Here is a 20,562-nt window from a genome sequence, read left to right on the forward strand (position 1 = left end):
AAAAAAAAAGTGTCTTTTTATTACGTCTATGAAAATATCTGGCTTCAACTGTAAATTTAATTTTCCAAATGTAGACTTTTAATCAAACATTAGATTGCACTTTATTACAAAGCTATGCAGTTTGAGAATCAAGCATTTTCAAAACCTTGAAAACACCTAATGAAAATTCAAGCATTTTCAAGGATGTCAAGCATCCATATGAGCCCTGAGCAGCAGTATTTGTTGGAAAGCCACGTTTTCCTTTTTAATCCCCTTCGCACAATGTCCTGACTAAGATGTCCGCCGCTTGACACTGGACTGACATTGCGAGGAGCCACCTTGGCTCCTCCGGGAGCGGCCTGGCCTTGATTGTGCAGTCTGGTGGCGGAGTGCAGCTGGCACCCGGGGGGCGTCGCGTGGAGATGGGGCGCGTGAGATCGAGGGGGAGTTAACTAAGCCGTCCCAGTCCCCATGCATCCTGGAGGGGTCACAGGATGGCGCTCGGGGCGCTAATCATTTCAAATTATGAATTCCTTTTTAATTATGAATTATGCATAAATTTTTAATTAATCTAATGTTCCCAGGGTTTTTTTTTTCTTCACATACTCGCTCAAGATCTCAATCTAATTACACGCCATCAAGCGGGAGAGTGGCAGTTGTAGCTTCGACCCCCGCTCAAGACCTCGGTCAACCTTTCTCCATCAATCTCACAGTCGTCTCCAGACTCGTTCTTTTGATATTCTGCAACACGGAAAAATGCATCTAAAAAACAACCGGATCATTCTTCACCTGACAACAGCAGAGCTGGGAAAGTTTAAGAATGTTGCAACTTGATGGATGAATGGATGGATGGACTGAAGAATAGATGGACAGATTGATGTCCATATACAGTATCTATATATATATCTATTTGATGGACAAATGAATGGACGAAAGGACGGATAGATTGACGACTAAATGGAAGGGGGACGGACGGATGGATGGACCAAAGAAAGGATGGATGAGAGCTAGGATGATTCATAGCCTTAAGAATGGATGGACAAACGGATGAATGAAATAATGGATGGATAAACAGATGGATGGACAAATGGATTCATGGACAGATGGATGGATTGCTGGATGGACAGACGGACGGACAGATTGATGGATGAATGGATGAGTGACTGGGTGGATAGTCAGACGGACGGACAGATTTTCATGCGCAGACATAACTCTTCACTTGTCCGAACTGCAGGAGATCTGATCAGAAAATACAGGAAAGTTTATATGTTTATTATAATGCAGAGATTCTACCGACGGCCCTACAGCAAACATTTTTTTAATAAATCAGATCATTAATTAGGGCTGCACACCGTTACATAAAGTGGCTGATTTCCATCCCGTCCCATCCCACTGCTACTAATCACACATCACATGCTGGGAGGCTGATGGTGACTTGCACTTTACCCAACAAAAACAAAACATGCAGGCCTAAAAATTGACGTTAAGAGCTGCAGAGCCACAGACGCCACAGTTTTTAAATAGAAAAAAAACATCCATGAGTGGCTTAGATCCACAGCCAAGATCGTGTTTTCCCCTCCGCCTCACTCGGCAACAGCATGACAGAAGGAGAGACTGACTTAGATGTGTCTGGACCAGCCGTACTCAACATGAACTGACCACTCAGATGTGCCAAGTTTTAGACGGGTTTGAAGAACCAGATCTCCCCCTCCTGTGCTTATTCTAGTGTTGCTGTGGGCCGGCGGGGCGTTGCAGCTGCAATATTTGTACAGTTTTTATCATGTTGACACTTCTCTGGAAAGCTACCTGCTCCTATCTAGCTAAAGAGAGTGTCATTTCACAGGCAAATCAAGGTTTTGTTTTCTAAAAGTCTGATAAATATTTCTTATTTAATCACAACAATAATGGAAAATATTCTAAAAAGCAAGGCAATGAGTGAACCTTGCTACACCTGAAGTCCTCCATTTCAAAAACAAATGCAACTCATAAAATGCAATCAGGTGTAAACACCTTTTATTATCTTTGTTCCAAAGAACAATTTCAGATTTGCACCCCAAAACTCTGATTTCCTGATCTTTGATTACCTTCAAAATCAAGTAGTAACACATCAGAACTGCAGCCCTGAATGAAACAATGAAGATTAGAAAAAAATGTCTCCCTTTTCTTATGATTAATGTTAAAACTACATTTACTTCATTAGTTCTTTAAAAGAAAACGATTACAGTAATTACCAACAACAGAGTACACTCTATTAGCTGTACAGATATATTTATCTGGACATAATATAAATTATCTGGCCTTTATCAGGTAATGATTTAGAGCTAACGCCTAAAAAAATGAAGCATTATATTCGCCTCTGTCATTACTGATTTAACAGAAACAAAGCCATTGTCCACCAGTTCGTCGAGTCTCTGGTTCAGGGGTAACAGTGCAGTATTCATCCTGGAACACCAATCAGCTCCTCTCCCTCAGTAGGTACTGGAGGATGCATTGGAGTTCATCCAACCAGTCCATATGTGTTTTATAGACTTGGAGATGTTCTGGTACCAGAACCCTTACTGATGGCTCTTAGGTTCCTTTACTGAGATTCTCAAAGCTTGGTCTACATTGCTGGCAGTAATTTGGTTTGGTTTCTGGTGAGAATTGAACTCCGCCAGGGTTGACTTTTGTCACTGATACTCTTTGTGACCTTTAAAGATGGCCAACTATACTTCCCTGATCAGGTTAGGATAGGTCAATGGGCTACACAAAATATATTCAGCAAAATGTTTGCACAAAATTATTCTAAGATGATAAGATTTTAGTTTGCGCAACTCTGCCTATTTTGAGCTCCTTTCAGAACGAGCTGTTTTAGGTCACTTTCAGTCCAAATAATCTCCTGCTGGCCACGCCCCACACAACTCCGTGCTTAAACTCACATGTGAAAATGGCTGCAAACAATTGCACAATTATACAACCATACATCTTTGAAAAGCAGAAGTGGAGTCTCCTGCACAACCAACAAAAATGAAGCAAGTGGTTTCTGGATGGCAAGACAAAAAAACACTTGTCTCTTCCAGCAGCCATTGTACAATGGCAGTCTCGTTTTTAAAGGATATTGTTCTAGAAGTCCTGTATCAAGTAACTTTAAAATCATGGAATTCAATCACTTGATAAATTAAAGACATACCAGAAGATAAGAAACTGAGTAAATGTAAATTTGCATTGTGTTGAGGAGTTACAGACAGGAACAATAACTTTTCTTCTATAACTAAGTTGTCCACTCCTGGGAAAGTTGTTAGCGCTCTCAAATATTTCCCACTTGTAAATCATCTTTCTCTCTTCCGAATAACCGACTGCAAATAATTTGAAAATTGCATTTTCATGTTGTCTTTACCTTTGTACAATAAATAACAAAACAGAGGAACTGATGTGTTGTTTTGTGATATAGAAGTTAGATTTGTGGCAGGGTTTTCAGCAGGTTTCACTCAAATTTAAGACCTTTTTAAAACTATTATGAATTAAATTTAAGACATGTAACACAACAGAAATGTAAAAGAAAAAAGTTGTATTTTATATAGAAGAAGTTCTAAGTATTTTTGGACAGAATGCATGTAGCATCATATGAGATGACAACAGATCCAGTGACAAAGACAAATTTATTGCCACCAACCTGACAATAAGTATATATGTGTTCATGATAGACGCAAAAACCTAGCCAACTAGTTAGCAATGGTATGCTACAAGTTAGTAAGCGATAGTCTCCACTGATTGCAACTCAAACATTTGTCTGACAGAAATGTCCCATGAGAAAAATAAATAGCACAGAATGAGAAAAAAAATAGTCCTGCCACCACAAAATGTAAGACCTGTGATTAGCGTAAAGCCAACTTACACTTTGTCTCATGAATGTAAAACATTTCTAGGCTTTAAATTTAGACATTAATTCAACACTTTTTAAGGACACCCTACAATAATTTCTACCCCGTGTAGAAATTTGTAGAATCTTTTTTCAAACATCTATTGTTGAGTTGTCATATTTTTGACACATCTTCAAGATAAATATTCTCAAAGTAGGTTTCAGTGTAAACTAGTAATAGGAACCCACTAAATGTCCCAAAATGATACAGAAGTCATTTTTGTAATGCGTTTTTGTTATATTACAAAAGAAAAGAAACTTCAGCTCACCTGAAAGCTTCATAAGCAGGTCAGTCGCCGTTTTGGTAGTGATGTCGGGGCTAAAAAGTGAAGCTGTGGTCGGACCACTTGGACTGGATCTCATCCCAACTCCGATACCAACTCCAGGTAGGTCTAGGGAGTTAGTACTGCTGCCAGGTCGGTCTCTGCAAATGCTGAACGGAGAGAGCACTGACAGATCCCTCTCCTGAGGCTCCTCCTTGACGTGGACATGATTAGAAGATGCTTCGTTCGGAGGGGAGGTTTGCTGCTGGGCCTCGGCCTGCAGCGGCGATGCCTCGTCCGCTCTCAGGTCATTGGTGCCGCTGTCGCCCAGCAGGGATCCTTCGCCCTCCGTGTCAGTGGTGGGCTCTTCTTTCACCTTGACGTCGGTGCGAGGGAAGTGCTGGTGGCAGCGCATGTGAAGCTTCAGGCTGAAGTGTCGGGAGGAGGTAAAGGGACAAAGTTCACACTGAAATGTCTCGCCTCGATCCTGGTGCTGATGTACCTGGAAGAGGAAGACAGAATCAGGAAACTAGTTAATGGAAAGGAGCAGTTACTGCTCATTCTATATGTCAAAACTCCACAATTTTCTTTTTGTCCTCATTGCTTTTTCAGCAAATTTTGTTAACATGGATGGATGGATGGATGGATGAATAGACTGCTCGTATGATGAATGGATTGAAAGATGGATTGATATATATCCATCTAATAATGGATAGATTAATCCATCCTATGGATGGACGGATTAAATTATTGATTAATTGATGGATAAATGGGCAGATGGATGAATGAATGAATAACAGCTAAATGGATAAATTGTTGGGTGGGCTGATTAATGAATGGATGGACAAATGGATGGATGGATGGATGGATGAATGAGTGAACGGATTTATGATTGGATAGATAAATGAACAGATGGATGGGTCTCTAAAAGGAATTTTAATTCTTCAAACATTTATTATTTGGCGCCTTGAAATGAAAACACAAAGAAATAAGAAATCACTCAAAACTTCAGCAGGTAGGGAAAAATTAGAACAATCAATGACAGCCATCAGATATTATACTGGAAAACATTTAAATAACCCTGGTGGCACCAATTTCAAATCATTTGAGATAAAAAAAAAAATAGAAGATCATCCAACCTTCATGTGAGACTTGAGATTGTCTTTGCGAGCACAGCGGAAGGGACACAGTGGACACTGATGGCTTTTCAAGCCTGTGTGAATGACCATGTGTCTCTTCCAGTAGCTCTTGCGTTTGATGACCAGTCCACATACAGGACATTGGAAAGGTTTGCCGCCATCCTCAGGAGAGCCTGAATGAAACAGAAGAACACTGTTGGTGTTTGCAATTGACATGCAAGTTTTACTACTGGAGAAATGCTATTTTATTTTTGCAAAGACATTCTAGTAACCAGAAGCGGAACCAAGAGGGTAAAGATGTTTAAAAGTCTTTAAAAACTGATTAATGTAGAAGCTCTCAGACTTAAAGATGCAGAAAAACCAAACCGTTAATGAAACCAATTCGTGGAAAAGAAAATCCTGAAATAATTGTTTTTAACAAAACCGCTAGTGGCACAATCACCCGTAACAATGCAGGAATTAAGTTTCTAGGAACATCTAATTAGTAATCCATGACTTTCTATTTCCCCGGGGAATAAATGTGACGTGTCACAGAGACCCATTTCTCTCCCAATCCCCTCTGGCCACAGGGCTGGATGATGACCCAAGTTTATCTTGCCACCACACAAACAGAGAAGGATGATAAGGGAGGTAAAAAAAAAAAAAATCATTTCCGAAGATCCTGAAGCAAAAAACATCAACTTGGGGTCACCAAGTACCACCAACAACCACATCTACAGGTTGTTTGGGTGTCCTACCATCACAAACTTAATGAAGAAGTATTTGCTAACTGGATGAGAGATGAAGTTCACATTGCAGGTCTTGATGCTCAATTCTGAAATTTTGCACAGTGGTTCATGCTACTAATTAAATGCAACCACAATCAGACTTCTGTGTGAACGGTTTTCGACCCCAAAGCACTCTGCATTTTGCACTGCATGGCACACAGCAACGCACTGTTTACCAAAGTAATGGATGTCACCATTTATGGATCGATTTTAAAGTTGTTGATCGATGAGAGCAGACAGTGTCGCCACAAGACCGTAGCAAGACATGGATTAGCTTAGCACAGAGTTATTCTTTGCATTCACATTTACAGCATCTGGTTTCGTCTGGTGAAGAATTATGATGCATGTTTCACGTCACTGACTTAAAAGACGTACAAAATGCGACATTCGATCTGACTTGAAAATTTTTCTATGTGTATCAGATTTAGTACCACAAATGAAAGAGGCACAAATGTATAACTTGATTTGTGCCATAACTTCGGAAATGCTCATCATTCCTCTGTGTGGTAGTTCTCATAAAATGTATTCCCCTATTATTACAACAATATTCTTGTAATATTATGACTTTATTCTATTAAATAAAAAAAAATATCTTTGCCTTACCCTTATATTTGCCGTAGAGTTGACCTGAATTCAAAGTCCGAATTAATATAAGCTGTAAAACACGCTTGTCAAACAAGATGGCGGTCTTGGGCGTGCTGACATCACTCTGAACTATGCAATGGTGGAAAAAAAAATCCCAATTTTCCAAACAGTTCATCAAAGTCCCCACTCCGAGTTTGACCTCATGGAGTATTGTAGGAGAAAATTGAGAAGGGTACCAATAGTTGTGGTTTTGTTATTTCTAATCAAATTAAATATGTATAATACAATTAAAAGTTGGGTCTTTCTCAAGGTTTTAAGTGTGAGATCTTGCTGCTTCAATAAAAGGTGAATGTATGAGAGATTTTTTACATTTCTTTATCAGATGTGCCAATAAATGAGGCCGGCGCAGTATGTAATGCAGTAGGAGAATGCGTCTGTACACCTCATGATGGGACGCATCTAGGGAAATGCCAGCTAGAAGCAAATGGAACAATGAGAGAGAGAAAACTCAGGCATGTTTTAGTGTCTCGATTATTGTTGTTGGCTTCATATCCGGCATCCATTACTGTTTAATTGGTCTTATTAGAAAGAGGCATGATTGCATTACAAATTCTACAAGGGGCCTGTCAGGATGGCTTCATAAGTATTCCAGCGCCGTTCCTTGAAAAACATCTGGTAATCAGTGTTTGGTGAAATTACTGCGCTCAGCCATTCATTGACCTGAGGTGTAAAACCTCGAGACTGCCTATTTGCAACAATAAACCGCCATCTGCGGCCCAACCTCTCCCCGAGAGAGAATCAGGATGCAAAAAAAAAAGAGAAAGAAGCCCTGCTTTCTTAGATTTAAGGTGACTGCAGCAGAAATAACACAGGAGGAGGAAAGTTTGGGAGTTTGGTCCTCAACATGTTTGGAACCGTAGCATATCGGAGGAAGAAACAGTATGCTGTGTGACAAGGTTTTACAGCCGAACTGGTGAGGGATGACAGTAAAACAAGATACGAGAGTCGACAATCAAGGTCACATTTTTTCAGTCTGGCGACCAAATGACTACCTGCATTTTTACAGCGCTGCTCGACCTTGACGGCAGCCTGGGTTAGAGCAGACCCACCCCCACCCCACCCCTACACCCTTTTTAGCATGCAGATCACAGAATATTACATCGATTGCTTCATCTGTCTGAAGTCAATTTGATCCAGCCATTTTAGGTTTGGCGGGGTTGCGACACAATCCCTCAAAAGTGCCCATCAATCTCTCTGAAAGCATTCGGTTCTCCCTTAAGACTACTTAGAGTCCCGAGTGAGATCCTTGTGTGCGCCATTGTTTGGGTTATGTGTCTACATCTGAGTGTATGCTTGCCAAGTATACTGCATGAGCAATACACACACGCACAGAAAGAAAGAGAGAAAGGGGAAGAGAAGAGAGGGTAGGGGGAAAAAAAGTGTGCACGCATCTGTATCCAGTCAGTGGAAAGTATGATGTGTTTGGCCTTAAGTCTACTGTGCTGATGAGTGCAGAGGGCTCTGGTAAGAGGGGGGCTGCAGCCAGGAGGAGGCTGCTGAGATGGATATGGACTCCAGGGCGCCCCGCTGTGCCGAGCATACACTGACGACCCCCTTTTGGCAGCAGGCACATCCGAGCGCAAACGAACTGGTTTAGGGGAGGCAGCGAGGTCTCAGTCGGAACCCCCCGTTGCGCCTGCAGACCATTTCCCATACTGTAAGGCCAGCCAGGGCTGTTTTCTCTCGGTTGTGCTCTCTGCTCGGCTGACAGTTGAAGCTGAGGCTACACTGCTACTGCGGCGCCGTTGAAGTGAGAGCAAAACTATGACAAAACACGAGAAAACATGTCAGAGAAGTTCAGAGCTGTGCTTTCTCTGGGAAACGGATGACAGTTTTTGTAGGAGTAAAAAAGATTGTCATCGTCTTGAAGGTAAAGTCCATATTAGATGGAATCTATCATGAACAGACCTAAGCAACTCAGACCAAATGATGCCGATATGTATTGCAAACACATTTCTTCTTACTAAATGTAATATTAATTATTCAGAGTCTTGACTTGAATCTGATAGAGATGGACCTAAAGATTAGGATGACAGCAAGGGCACCTTCCAACTCAAAGTCTTTGAGCTCATCACCACAAATAAATAATTTTAAAAAACTGAGGAACAATGCAAAAAACAAAATAAAAAAAACAAAACATTTTTTGCAAAACTTATTTGAATGATATCTCTATCATTTCCTATCAAATTTCAAATTCAAATCAGTAATGGATTCAAGGTGCTTAAGTTGATATGGTGAAGGACTGGAAGGTCATTTGTTATACCATAAAGACAATCTATAAGGCAGATTATATCCATTGCTATTCTATGCTCTTGCACAGACTATCTGGAACAGTAATTCCCAAAGTTGAGGTCACATTTATATAAATGCAGGGTCTTGAGATTCTCCTGAGACAATAACCTACATACTAAAAATAGCTATGAGAAAGCATGTGTGTCGTATAAATAGTTTAATAGACAATAAAAAAATAAGACTTGAATAAATAAAAGCAACATATCAGTCAATATATTGGGTGCTGTTGCTGACTGTGTTTCCACTGAACCACTTTTTTTACTGACTCAGTAGGAATGCTTGTCTGCTAAACCAAGAGTTGAGGTCAAGGACCTCTTACATTTTTATTCTGTGGGTCAGAAGGCAGAGAGTTTGGGAATCAATGATCTCGATCATTTCAACATATAAATATGCTTTGAGCTACGCTATTGCAGCTCTGGTTGTGTGTTCAGCAGCCACTAGCTGGTAAATTAACATTTAGCCCGATATATGGGGGATTTATTGTAGTACAGTTTGTCCATTTAACTCAGCATCAGCTTGGACTACAAGGACTGTAAATGAGGGTCAGCTTACACTTTAACGTATTTAAGTAAGTGCACATGGCTTTCGTTTGGAACAGTATGACTGGTGTCTCTTTAATAAAATCAACACAGCAGGAAAACAGAGACAACTTCCTTCTGAACGTCACCATAAGAGTTTTAGTAATATAGACTGTGCAGTGCTGAGTATAAGCGGTAGTTTTAGCTTCCACTGAAAAGTGTATTTGTGTAGCAGAACTAAGATTTATGATTAGTGCTTTAGAGGTAACACAACTAACTTCTCAGTTACATTGGCTAACACGGCTAGTGGGCTTGATGTTTAAATAACGCCTGTGAAGCACTTGGATTTGTACAGTTACACCTCCAAGGGTGGGACTCACGCGCTTCTTTGTGAAACTACTTCAATGAAAACAACAGCCTCTCTATCATTCTGGATTTACTGCAGGCGTCTCCGCTCTGCTGCACACTTCACCAGCTACGGTGGGAAAACCTAATGAGGTAGCACAGATTAACAGAATACTGGTGGAGCGGAGTTGTTCCTGACCCACATTTAGAGCATGGACATTGGTAAGTCAGAAACAGCCAGCAGACTTCCAAGTCAAAGCCAACAGGTCCCGTATGTTTGTTAGCTGAACACAACGTGTCACTGGAACCTTTCAACATGAACGAGGGCCCCTTTGCATTTGACAATTTCTAAAAAAAAAAAAAAGTGACTTATAATCTAAAGTGACATAGTCCAGAAAATACTGGACAGATCTTTCACCAATAGCATTGTTCTGGCGAACTGCCAGGTAGCCACTCCCCTCTGCTACACCTTTCTGCAGCTTCTCTGCTGGTTCGTGATGAGAACCAGGTGGACTCAATCTCCTAGCAATCAGAGAGTGCAGGTACTTTTGGTGTGACTGACCTGTCACTCCTGTTTGAAGAAGTGACACAGCAGGAGAAGCAAACAGTGCTGGTAGCACATGTAAATTCAGAACTGTGCAAAAGTTTTCTGCAAACTGTGAAGGACAGCCGGTAAGCATCACAATGCTGTTGCTCATTTTCTGAATCTCATTGGAGCAGCATGTGGACTCTGATTGATTGTTGTACTGAACAGTTTTAATATTCAAATCAAGCAAGTAACTTTAAAAAAAATAATAACAATAAAAAAATACACTTGGTGTTTATTGTTCATGGCAGAAAGTGAAAATGAATAAATGTTGAATAGAATTTTGACTAAAAATATATTTAACAAAATGTTGATAAATATGCTAATTTATTTATTGGTGTTGAATTTTACTATAAAATATTTGCTATTTATTATACTTTTGGAATAATTAGTTTAAAGGGGTGGAAATCTGTTTGATTATTTCACAATGTATTTATCTTGTTCATCGGGGCCCCCCTTCCCTCCATTCAGGACATTTCATCCCAGCGCTGCGTGTCCCGAGGCCGAAACATCATCAGTGACCCCTCACACCCCCATCATGGACTGTTCTCCCTGCTGCCCTCTGGAAAGAGGTTCCGCAGCATCCGGTGCAGGTCCACCAGGTTCCAAAACAGCTTTTTCCCACTTGCCATCAGACTGCTGAACTCTTAACTGGACTGCACTCAAAAACTGGTCTCCACTTCATACCTTGCACATGGACAGAGCTAAGTAACTCCATTTAACTGTCAGTCCTGCACTTTATATTTTATATTCATATTTATATTCATATCTTATACTGTATTTTATTCTGGAGTAACCTCACAACATTGGAACCTCAAAACACTGTCCTGAGCTGTATGCAACGAAATTTCGTTCTGTATACACCATGTGCATGTAAAATGACAATAAAGTCAGTCTAAGTCTAATTTCACAATGTAATAGATGTTTCCGTTTCTTTTGAGGTTTTTCACCTATGTGGCTGGAAAACTATGGTGACCATCATACAAAAATAAAGATGGATCAGCTAAACTGAAGGCTCTTTGAGTGAAATCCATTTAAGTTTCATAGTGGAGACTATCCCTTTCAAGTGGGGAATCGCACAGTAAACCAAACTTGACAAGCATGCAAAATACTATTTTACATTCAGATTACCTGCTTGGTTGTTTGGTTTGCCTCTGCTCTTCGGCGTAGACGGTAACAACAACTCCAAGCTTTGCGTCGGCGTAGTGGGTGTCGGTGCTTTCTGGTTCTTGTCCAGCAGGGGCTTCACGTCCTCTTGGAGGACTCCTACAGTCGACAAAGGGGAACCGTCCTTCTTCTCTGCCAGTAGGTTTCCCGCCGCTCTGGCTGCCACCTCTTTGAGCAAGGCAGCAGAGGAGGTGGTAATTGACACAAGCGAGAGGAAGGAGCTCGCCGAGGTTTGGTGGTCCGACACTGTGCTGGCTGCCGATGAGCCTTGGGTCCTCTCGCTCACTTTCTTGGAAAGTGCGGCGAGAGTGGAGCTCGCCGACTGCGGGCTGAACGGAGAGTTGAAGGTATCAAAGCGCACCACATCATCTCCTCGACCACCCCCACCCAGCGCGGGCACTGCGGATGAGGCGGAGGTGGAAGAGGAAGAGGTCGTTGAGGAGGAAGCAACGGCATTCTTGTCTTGAAGCACGGCGTTAGCTGCCGCTTTTAACTTCTGGATTGCAGAATCTGGGGACAAGCTGGAGCCGCAAGGCGTAGAGCAGGATGCCGGCGGCCATTTGTCGGCCACGCCTGCCCACACAAAGCCGCTTCCATTGGTGGGGGTGACAGAGTTAAAGGGGTCAAGGGGCTCTTGCTTTATGTTGGTGACTGAGGGTGCCAAGGAGGCTGGTGAGGCTGAGCCGCTGTTGTTGTTCGCCAGTTTTCGAGCAAGAGCACTTAAATGCTGGGCATGGTGGGAAGATGGAGAAAGGGTCAAAGGTGGAGCTAGGGCGATCGGAGGGGACTCCCCGCCAGCATTTCCCCTAGATGACCGACCCAGGACCTCTCCACCATCAAGTTTGAGCGAGCCTGCCTCTAGGAGGCGCCGCAGGTTGCTGCTGAGTGGTTTCCCCAGGGCTCGAGATGCTGCCTCGCCATATAGCGACGACACAACAGAGGAAAGAGTGTCCTGGGCCGAGAATGTACTTCCATCCAGGCCAAGAAGTTCCAAAGAGGCACGATGGACGGGTGTCGGGCAACCCAGTGAGCTCTCGCCTCCACAGGTGTCATGATCCACGGAGCTGCCACCGATCCCGGACTGCTCCTCAGGAGAGGAGCCTCTGTGCAGCAGGAGCTCGTCCTGCGTGTCGCCAAACGATGACGAGTCGGAGCGAGTGTCGGAGGCATTCCCAAACCAGCCTTCCTCCTCCGCCGCACCGTCATTGGGGCCCTCTTCTTCATCGCCGTCCACATCTGCAAAAAGACATAAAATAAAACCATTTCACCAGATGTAACAAGCAGTTTGTTGGGAAAATAATTTACAATATGATAAGCGTCTTTGAGTGCTTAGAAAATGAAATAAAATTAAATGTATTATTATCGTTATTATTACTTGGGTTGAGTGATATGGCTTAAAATGTCTTTTTCATGCAAGATCTGATTTTAATCTATCATTTCTCTCTTTTCTAAAATCATGTCCCACCCTAAAATTATAAGAAAAAAGCTGTTTTAAAAAAAGAAAAAAGAAAATAAAACAAGAAAAAAGTCGCTACTGATAATAATTTGGTGCTGATGTTTGGTATTTCCTCATCTGTAAAAACAATATCAAAGAATAACTTCACAACAGTCCTCATTTAAATTTTTTGATAGTTTTTGTGTGAGGTCTTTTCAAGTTACTACCATCACTCATAATATGACTTTATTCTGCTAATATTGTAACATTATCCTCATGTTACTTCTACTTCATCTTAATTCGACTGTATTCTTGATTCTTGTAATGTTATGGGTTTATTCTCTTGCCCTAATATTCTGTTGTAGAATTTATCTGAATTCAACATCCAAATAAATGAAAGCAGTAAGACACACTTGTCAAACAAGCACTCACATCACTCTGAACTATGACAACCCAAAGAATGCATTGGTGGAAGAAAAAAAAATCTCGATTTTTGATAAATTGATAAAATCAATAAAGATCGATTTATCGCTCTGCCCTAAAGGTGGAGGTTGCATTATTATGTTGTAGAGATGCTTGACATCAGCAGAAACAGTGAATCTGGTCATGGTTGACATAAAGACGGATGGAGTTAAATCCAAGCCAGGAGGCATAACTTCTATCAGGACAATTACGAAATATGAATGCAATGTTTTATACCAAAGTATAATAATAAATTAGGATAGCCTAATTCAAGTTTAGACTAAAATCAATTGAGAATCTGTAGCAAAACTTGCTTTTCAGACTCTCTGCATGCAATCTGAATGAAGGTTCTCCCATACTTCACCCAGCAGCAAACAGTTGACGCACAGTCACGACGTAGTTGCGTTGCATTTGTATTCACACACGGTGCAGGCTACATGGAAACGCCCCTCCTACTTCAGTATACGTTATGTATCCTTTGCTACAAATGGTCAAGTTTACACCAAATGAATGCTATGTTTTTGCATTTTAGGCAATAAAATGTTTCCTTTCTTATTTTAAAAAGGTATTGAATTATTTGTTTATTTGCATCTTTTGTGTATTTCTAATATTGTATAAAGAGGCTTAAGTGGTTAAATGAAATATGTGCAGAAAGTGGCAATTTTTTATCCAATTAATCATCAGAATAATCAATAAAAATAATTGATTACTAAAATAATCGTTAGCTGCAGCCCCTATGTCCATCCAGGAGTTTTTAGCCATGGTAGGTATTTTGTGATGAACGGCACAAATGTACATAATTCCTCAATGTGTCCAAAAAATGTTCCTCAAAAATACATTTGAGACATAAAGACGTGGTTCTACTAATTCAGTGTGGTTGCACACCACACGTTTCAGATTTTTTTTTTTTATTATATCAAAAACCATGCATTATTTTCATACCACTCCACAAAGTACTACTTTATGTTTTCTTGTACAACATTGAATGATACAATACAGTAAACGTTGTGGCTTCTGTGCAAGAAAATCTGCCAACATGATTTTTTTATTAAAATCAAAACAAAATGTTACCATTTAGAAACACAAACAGGTTAGTGGTATAAAAGTATGCCAGATTGCACATTGGAGATTTTTTTGTGTGTAATTGAGATTTTTCTGGGTTTTTTTTTTTAAACACATTTTTCCCACCCTTGGTCAGGAAGAGCCTGGTAAAGGGGTTACCATGACAACGGGTCCTTCTGGGAGGCTAGACAGCGAAGATTAGGGTAATGGAGGTTACAGAACCAGATTAATATTCATGAGCCTGCAGATACCACCAGGGAGCCAATAAGGATAGGGTTAAGGTCACCAAGGGTCATTAATATACACTTCATGTATCAATATTCATAAGCAAAACATTACAGCTTGCCAGACAAGGGCGAACAAAGAAAAGTGAATATTCCTGATACATATTAACAAACCTCCATAAGAATAAATCCGGGTGAAGTGGGGTGTCAAAACCGGCCTTTTTATTTTGGGTTACTGTACACAATCTCCCAAACATTAAACAGAAAACAATTCGCAGAGATTCATGAGAAAACTAAAGCAAAAATAAATAAACAAAAAATTTTTCTTTTTGCCCAAAATGTCTGAAAACACAAACATTGGTGTATTTGCACACCAAAGCTGGTCTAACCCTGGCGAACTTTACAGCGGCCTGGTGGGTTGCCTCTTTGTTTACGGGAAAAGGAGTTTCCAGGCAACCTGTTGGGATTCTTTTCAGAGCTGCCTGACATCTGGCCAGCACAGCTCACTGAGGTCCACAAGGGTGGCCAGAATCCCAACCCACGATGACCGCTGCTCTCCAGCTGCTACAGATATCAAACGCACACTTTCACATATTTTCTCATCTCCAACACATTTACAGTCCCAATATATATCCTGTATTTACAGGAGAAACACTGGATCTCACTTCTGATTCCCTAACTTCGTACACAGTGCAGCTTGTGTTGACAGGGTTGATCATACACTGCTTGACCTTTCACTATTAGCAGTCAGCATATGAGCTGAATAAGTAAATGCACTGATCCTGATCCTTTCCCATGCTCCTTGCAGCCATTTTACCACCTGAATATGGTTAGCAAGAGTAAAGAGAGGGGGAAAAAGAGAGAGTGAGTCATACAGGCCAGGCCTTGACCTATTTCCATGTGACATGCGAAAAGCAGTAAGAGTCACTAATGGCTGTAATATGGTTAGAGGGAAATAGCTGGATTGCTGACCTGAGGTTCTAGCTTTAAGGCTGAACTCTCTTCCTTCCTGAGTTCACGCTAAAATCCCGGGGTTAGGTACAGCGGAGCGCGACGCTGCACCACCAGAATCCTGGCTGAGTGCTAAAGTGCACCGATGAACTTCACTAACGTAGCTTCGTGTGTCACAGGCAAGCCACCCCCGTGGGCAAACTGGCATTTTCCAGGGTCGAGGTCTCCAGTCCAACCTCTAAGGGCACTTCAGCCGAGCCGTGTGCTCGCAACTGCTGCTAAAAGTTGTTCACATGCAAGGAGAGAAAAAAAATAGAAGCTATATGCAACTTAAATCTGAACCTTTAAGCTTCTGGCTCGTTTTGATGAAAAAATGTTTTATGGTCTTGTGTCACAAACTTAGTGGATGTAACGTTCAAATAGTAAAACTGAAACTAAATTGAAGTGTTCAATGTTTTGAATTGAGTAAAAACACTGATTAAAACACCAATTAACATTATTGATTATTTAATTGAAAATATTTTTTGATTTAAATTTTTTTTTTATTTAATCGATTTTGTTTTATTTCGATTAAGAGTGGCACTGAAACGCATTGAAAATTTTAACACAGTTAATAGTTTGTTTGCTTTTTTAAACATACAAAAGTCCTAAGACAGAACCTTTATGGCACTTTTCTGGTACTCCAAAAAATCTGACACAAGCTACTTATATTCGCTGACAAAGCCGCTTCTCTTGGCCCACTGTGGGTTAATTTTTTGCTTCACAAAAGATCTGACTGGATGCTGGGAAAGACTACTTTTGTGGTCACGTTGTGCTAGAATGAGGTAGCCCATCGGTGAAGCTATTGAAGCCAAAAGTAGCATCTCAGTGCTAAATATTATGTAGGAAGAACAGATGCTGATGATACTAATGTCGGAGTCAAAAATCCACTTTCTAAAGTATTATTTACAGTATTGTTTTTTTAATGCAACTTATGAATTAGCAGGTGTTCCTGAAATACTTGAAAGCACATCCACCAATCTGACTGAATAACCTAAATAACAGATTAGAAACAATCGATTTGTAGTTAAGCTCATGTTTATTTCTTCAATGATTTAACAACAAAAAAGACTTTGATTATATATACAAATTTTTTCAATATATGGTTTTCGATTAAGTAATGATTCATTTCGATTAATTAATTACAGACCCTGCAATTAACTTGATTAAAAATTTTAATTACATCCCACCACTAATTTGGATCCTTACAGCTGTTTTCTAAATAATGTATTTTAAGAAGTGAGTAAATCCTTAAAGCTTTTGTTTCTATAATTACAAATGTTGGGAGAACATGACATATCATATTTCTTACCAGTATACAGAAAATGAACAAAAAAACAACAGAATTTTACCATAAAATAATGTTTTGTTTCCTACAAACTACAACATTTACTGCATAAACTGAAAAATACTAGAAGATTTAGCTTCCCTGTGAATCATCGAGCTAACATTCAGTGGAATAACCACTGTGCCTCTGAGAACTGCTTCACATCTGTGTTGCATGGAGCAACTTCTGGCACCAGAGAAAAGGTTTCCCAGCCTGGGATGACTGGACTACATTCCACATTTCATCAGCAATTCTTGGTTTTATTCAGGAACAGTCAGTGTGACCCAAAGTTGTCGTCTGGATTGAGATTCTGCTAAAGGGATGATCACTCTACACCGTTAACCTTGTCAGGAACAAAGATGATGGTCACTTGCTAAGGAGGTGGGTGTTGTTGTCTGGTTGAAACAAGTTTTAGAGTCATTTCCTTTTCAGAATTAGGCAACATAACCCCTTAAAGTACTTCTATGTACCGGTACTTAAACAGACCCAGGATACATTTGAAACCACAGGTTTACATACACCAAGGGTTAATGGTGGTCATTATGACCCAATAGTTCAATTCATCAGACCAGAGGAAATGTTTCCAAAAGCATTTTGCTTTTTGTCAATGTACATTTGTAAACTGCAATCTGGCATTTTAAGTTTCTTTAGGAGTTTTGGCTTCCTCCTCACTGAGTGATCTTTCAGTCCATGTCGGCATACACACATTCATTCACTCCTACCAGTAGCTGGAAAACAACATCTCAAAGAATTGAATCAAGACTACAATTTCTGGTGTTGAGTCTGTACGCTCAACACCAGAAGGATCTTAAATGCCTTTTATTTTAAGTAAAATAAAAATCTGACATGTGCTTTGAAGTAAAAATGGGGATAATGTAGTAGCTTAATTTTCTGATGATAATCGATTTCTGGTATTCGCAGAGGTAAGGGACCACAGAGACCCACAAATAGCCAAAATCTGGGAATGTTTGAGTCCTTTTCTAAAGACACCATCTGGCATCAAATATATCTTAATATGAATTAATATGCACAATGGATATTGTCTTAGCTACACTGAAGAAGGCAACATCTCCAGCCTTCCTCATCTCTGCTCTTGTGGGTTGAGCCAATTCAGGAAAATGAATGTTGCTCTTGGATTGGCTTCTTTGTAAACTCTAGCCAACAGAATGTCATATAGCATTGTGGACAAGTATTTCAGGTTCCCAAGCTGCATTTTCTATTGAATATTTCAGAAAAAAAATTCATGAAGAGGCAAAGTTTCCCTGAATAATTTGGAGTAATCTTCCACAGAAAACTCAGTGAATACCGAACTGGTCCACTGTATTTGTTAAACTTAACTCATAACTAAGAAACAGTTAAAAAAAATGTATGTTTGTTGTAGTTTTTATAACAGGCTTGATGTAAAAGTAAGATATTGGTGAAATCTTTAAAATCTGTATCAATGCATTTTTTGTAGGAACTTATTGCTCATCAGCTTCAACTGATGGAAAATGTGCTATTAATCCTGACACCCACAGCAACTAGAGTCCTGCCTATAGTCCTTCAAGATCTAAAAAAAAACTAAACTGATAGAAGCAAATATATTGATCCACGTTGTTGGTCACTTAATATATTGGTTTATCTCTAATTTGAAAGAGGAATACTTTTTTATTAGTGTCTTTATTCATGATTGAATGATAAAGAAGCATCCAATCACTAGGTGGCAGCAGTGCTCCCACTAATCAACCCAGTAGAAGAAGTAGTCTACTAAAGTACACCAGCGTACAGAGCTGAAGGAGGAGGAGAGATGGAGAAGTTAAAAGAAAAATGATGGAGGCAAGTAGAGTAAATGACAATAGCCGACAGAAAAATACCAGTACGTATGACAAGGCCTACATTGCCCTTGGGTTTACTGTGAATGCAATATGATATGCACTTTTCATGTCTTCTGATAAGCTAAAAGATAAGCAATACTGTTGCAATTTTTCACAAAATTCTTTAAAAAGTTTTGTCTTTTTAAAAAGGAATAAGCTGCTGAACCTGACAAGTAATCAATGATTACAGTTAAAAAGTTTTGAATTGTACCAAGTTTGGTATAGAAATACACATCCCTGTGAATCACTTGGACTTTTTTTTTTGAGAATCACAATCACTTGAAATAGTTTTAAAGTTTAGCACAATAAAATGAGCTACAATTTAAAATTTAAGTTGTTGCAGGTCTAATTTTGAATGCTTGTGCAAAAAATGCATACAGTATTTTGTATAGACAAATTATTAAACTGCTCGATTAAACAGCTTCTCAATAATAATTAAATTTAGGGAGCCATGAATGAAAATAATTTAGAAAGACTGCTCTAAGGTTACCCTAACCCTATTGGTTGTATTTTTTATGGCATTTCTGCTTAATTTTTAAGCATTACAAGTTCCACATGCATGACACTCACACAGATTTGTTTGCTCAACAGTGGTATTACACCCCACAACGGCAGGGAAAGCCCTGGAGCAAACATTTTTCTCAAGTGTTACTCTAAGGCTTATGCCCTCTCTCTTTGCACTGCTTCTAAGATGCAGTCAAGAGCTTTGCCTCTGGAACGTGGCTGGCGTGGTGACAGTAACCACACACCCCAGCCGCCCGCCACCCCGAGTGATGGAGATGCAGAGAAACGGGCTGAGGCGGCAAGCGTCTGCCACTGAAAGGGGACCGTTTAGCAGTGTAATGGCGGGGATGACTTGCATGTTGAGACAAACAGCTGCAGGGTGCTCAGCAGTCGAGATCTGTTATCGCTCACACACAAATGATTCATTGGTGCAGCGCAGAAGGATGATCTTTCTGGGCCACAAATAATGCATAGCATCACTACTTTATAGATAAAGACACCTAGGAAGTCCATACTGAGTCTATATAAATAGACTGAAGTGAATCAATGGTGACAACAACAAGCCATCTTAGGTCTTAAAACAGATGTACACAAATCAAGTCATACTGTACATGTTGATCTCCAACATTGATAATATAAAATTGTTGCATGAACCAATAGCAAAAAAGAAAGGAGCTTATTAGACTCCAGTGATTAACATTTTAGAAATGCAGAATATCAAGTTTTTCATCAAAGTATAGGCTTCTATGTAAGTTCTGGTTAAGATATGGTTATTGAAATATCACTGCAAAGGATTATTTTTAATGTTACTCATTTCATGAATACAGGGACAACAGCTGCCTGCGATTAGTTAAAATCAATAACTGAGATCCCCCTTTAAAAAACGTAGAACCTTTCTTAACTTTTTATTACTATTAATTCAACAGCTCCCAGACTGGCTCTTTTGAAAATGCCAGCCAAAAGCATGTCAAGTAGGATTGTACCCCGTTATTTCCACTTCCTGTGTTGCATTTTCTTTCTTTCAAATATTTTATGTACACTCCACAAAAGCAGTTCACAAATAGGAGGATTTTTGACAAATAACTCGAAGGCCGGTTGCACAGAAA

General features: G+C 40.0%; 1 protein-coding gene across 5 annotated transcripts in view; it reads right to left on the minus strand.

The window, feature by feature from the left end:
• Window positions 1-20,562, minus strand: part of znf827 (zinc finger protein 827) — a 96,460-nt gene that overhangs the window by 49,461 nt on the left and 26,437 nt on the right. For all 5 annotated transcript variants that reach the window (XM_023334085.1, XM_023334086.1, XM_014476180.2 and 2 more), the window contains exons 2-4: window positions 11,564-12,835; window positions 5,280-5,452; window positions 4,147-4,642 (exon numbers count right to left, since the gene is read on the minus strand). In XM_023334085.1, the coding sequence (XP_023189853.1) occupies window positions 4,147-4,642; window positions 5,280-5,452; window positions 11,564-12,835 (1,941 nt within the window). The remainder of the gene's footprint in view (window positions 1-4,146; window positions 4,643-5,279; window positions 5,453-11,563; window positions 12,836-20,562) is intronic.

This window comes from Xiphophorus maculatus, chromosome 5, assembly GCF_002775205.1.
Source record: "Xiphophorus maculatus strain JP 163 A chromosome 5, X_maculatus-5.0-male, whole genome shotgun sequence".
Classification (NCBI taxonomy): domain Eukaryota; kingdom Metazoa; phylum Chordata; class Actinopteri; order Cyprinodontiformes; family Poeciliidae; genus Xiphophorus; species Xiphophorus maculatus.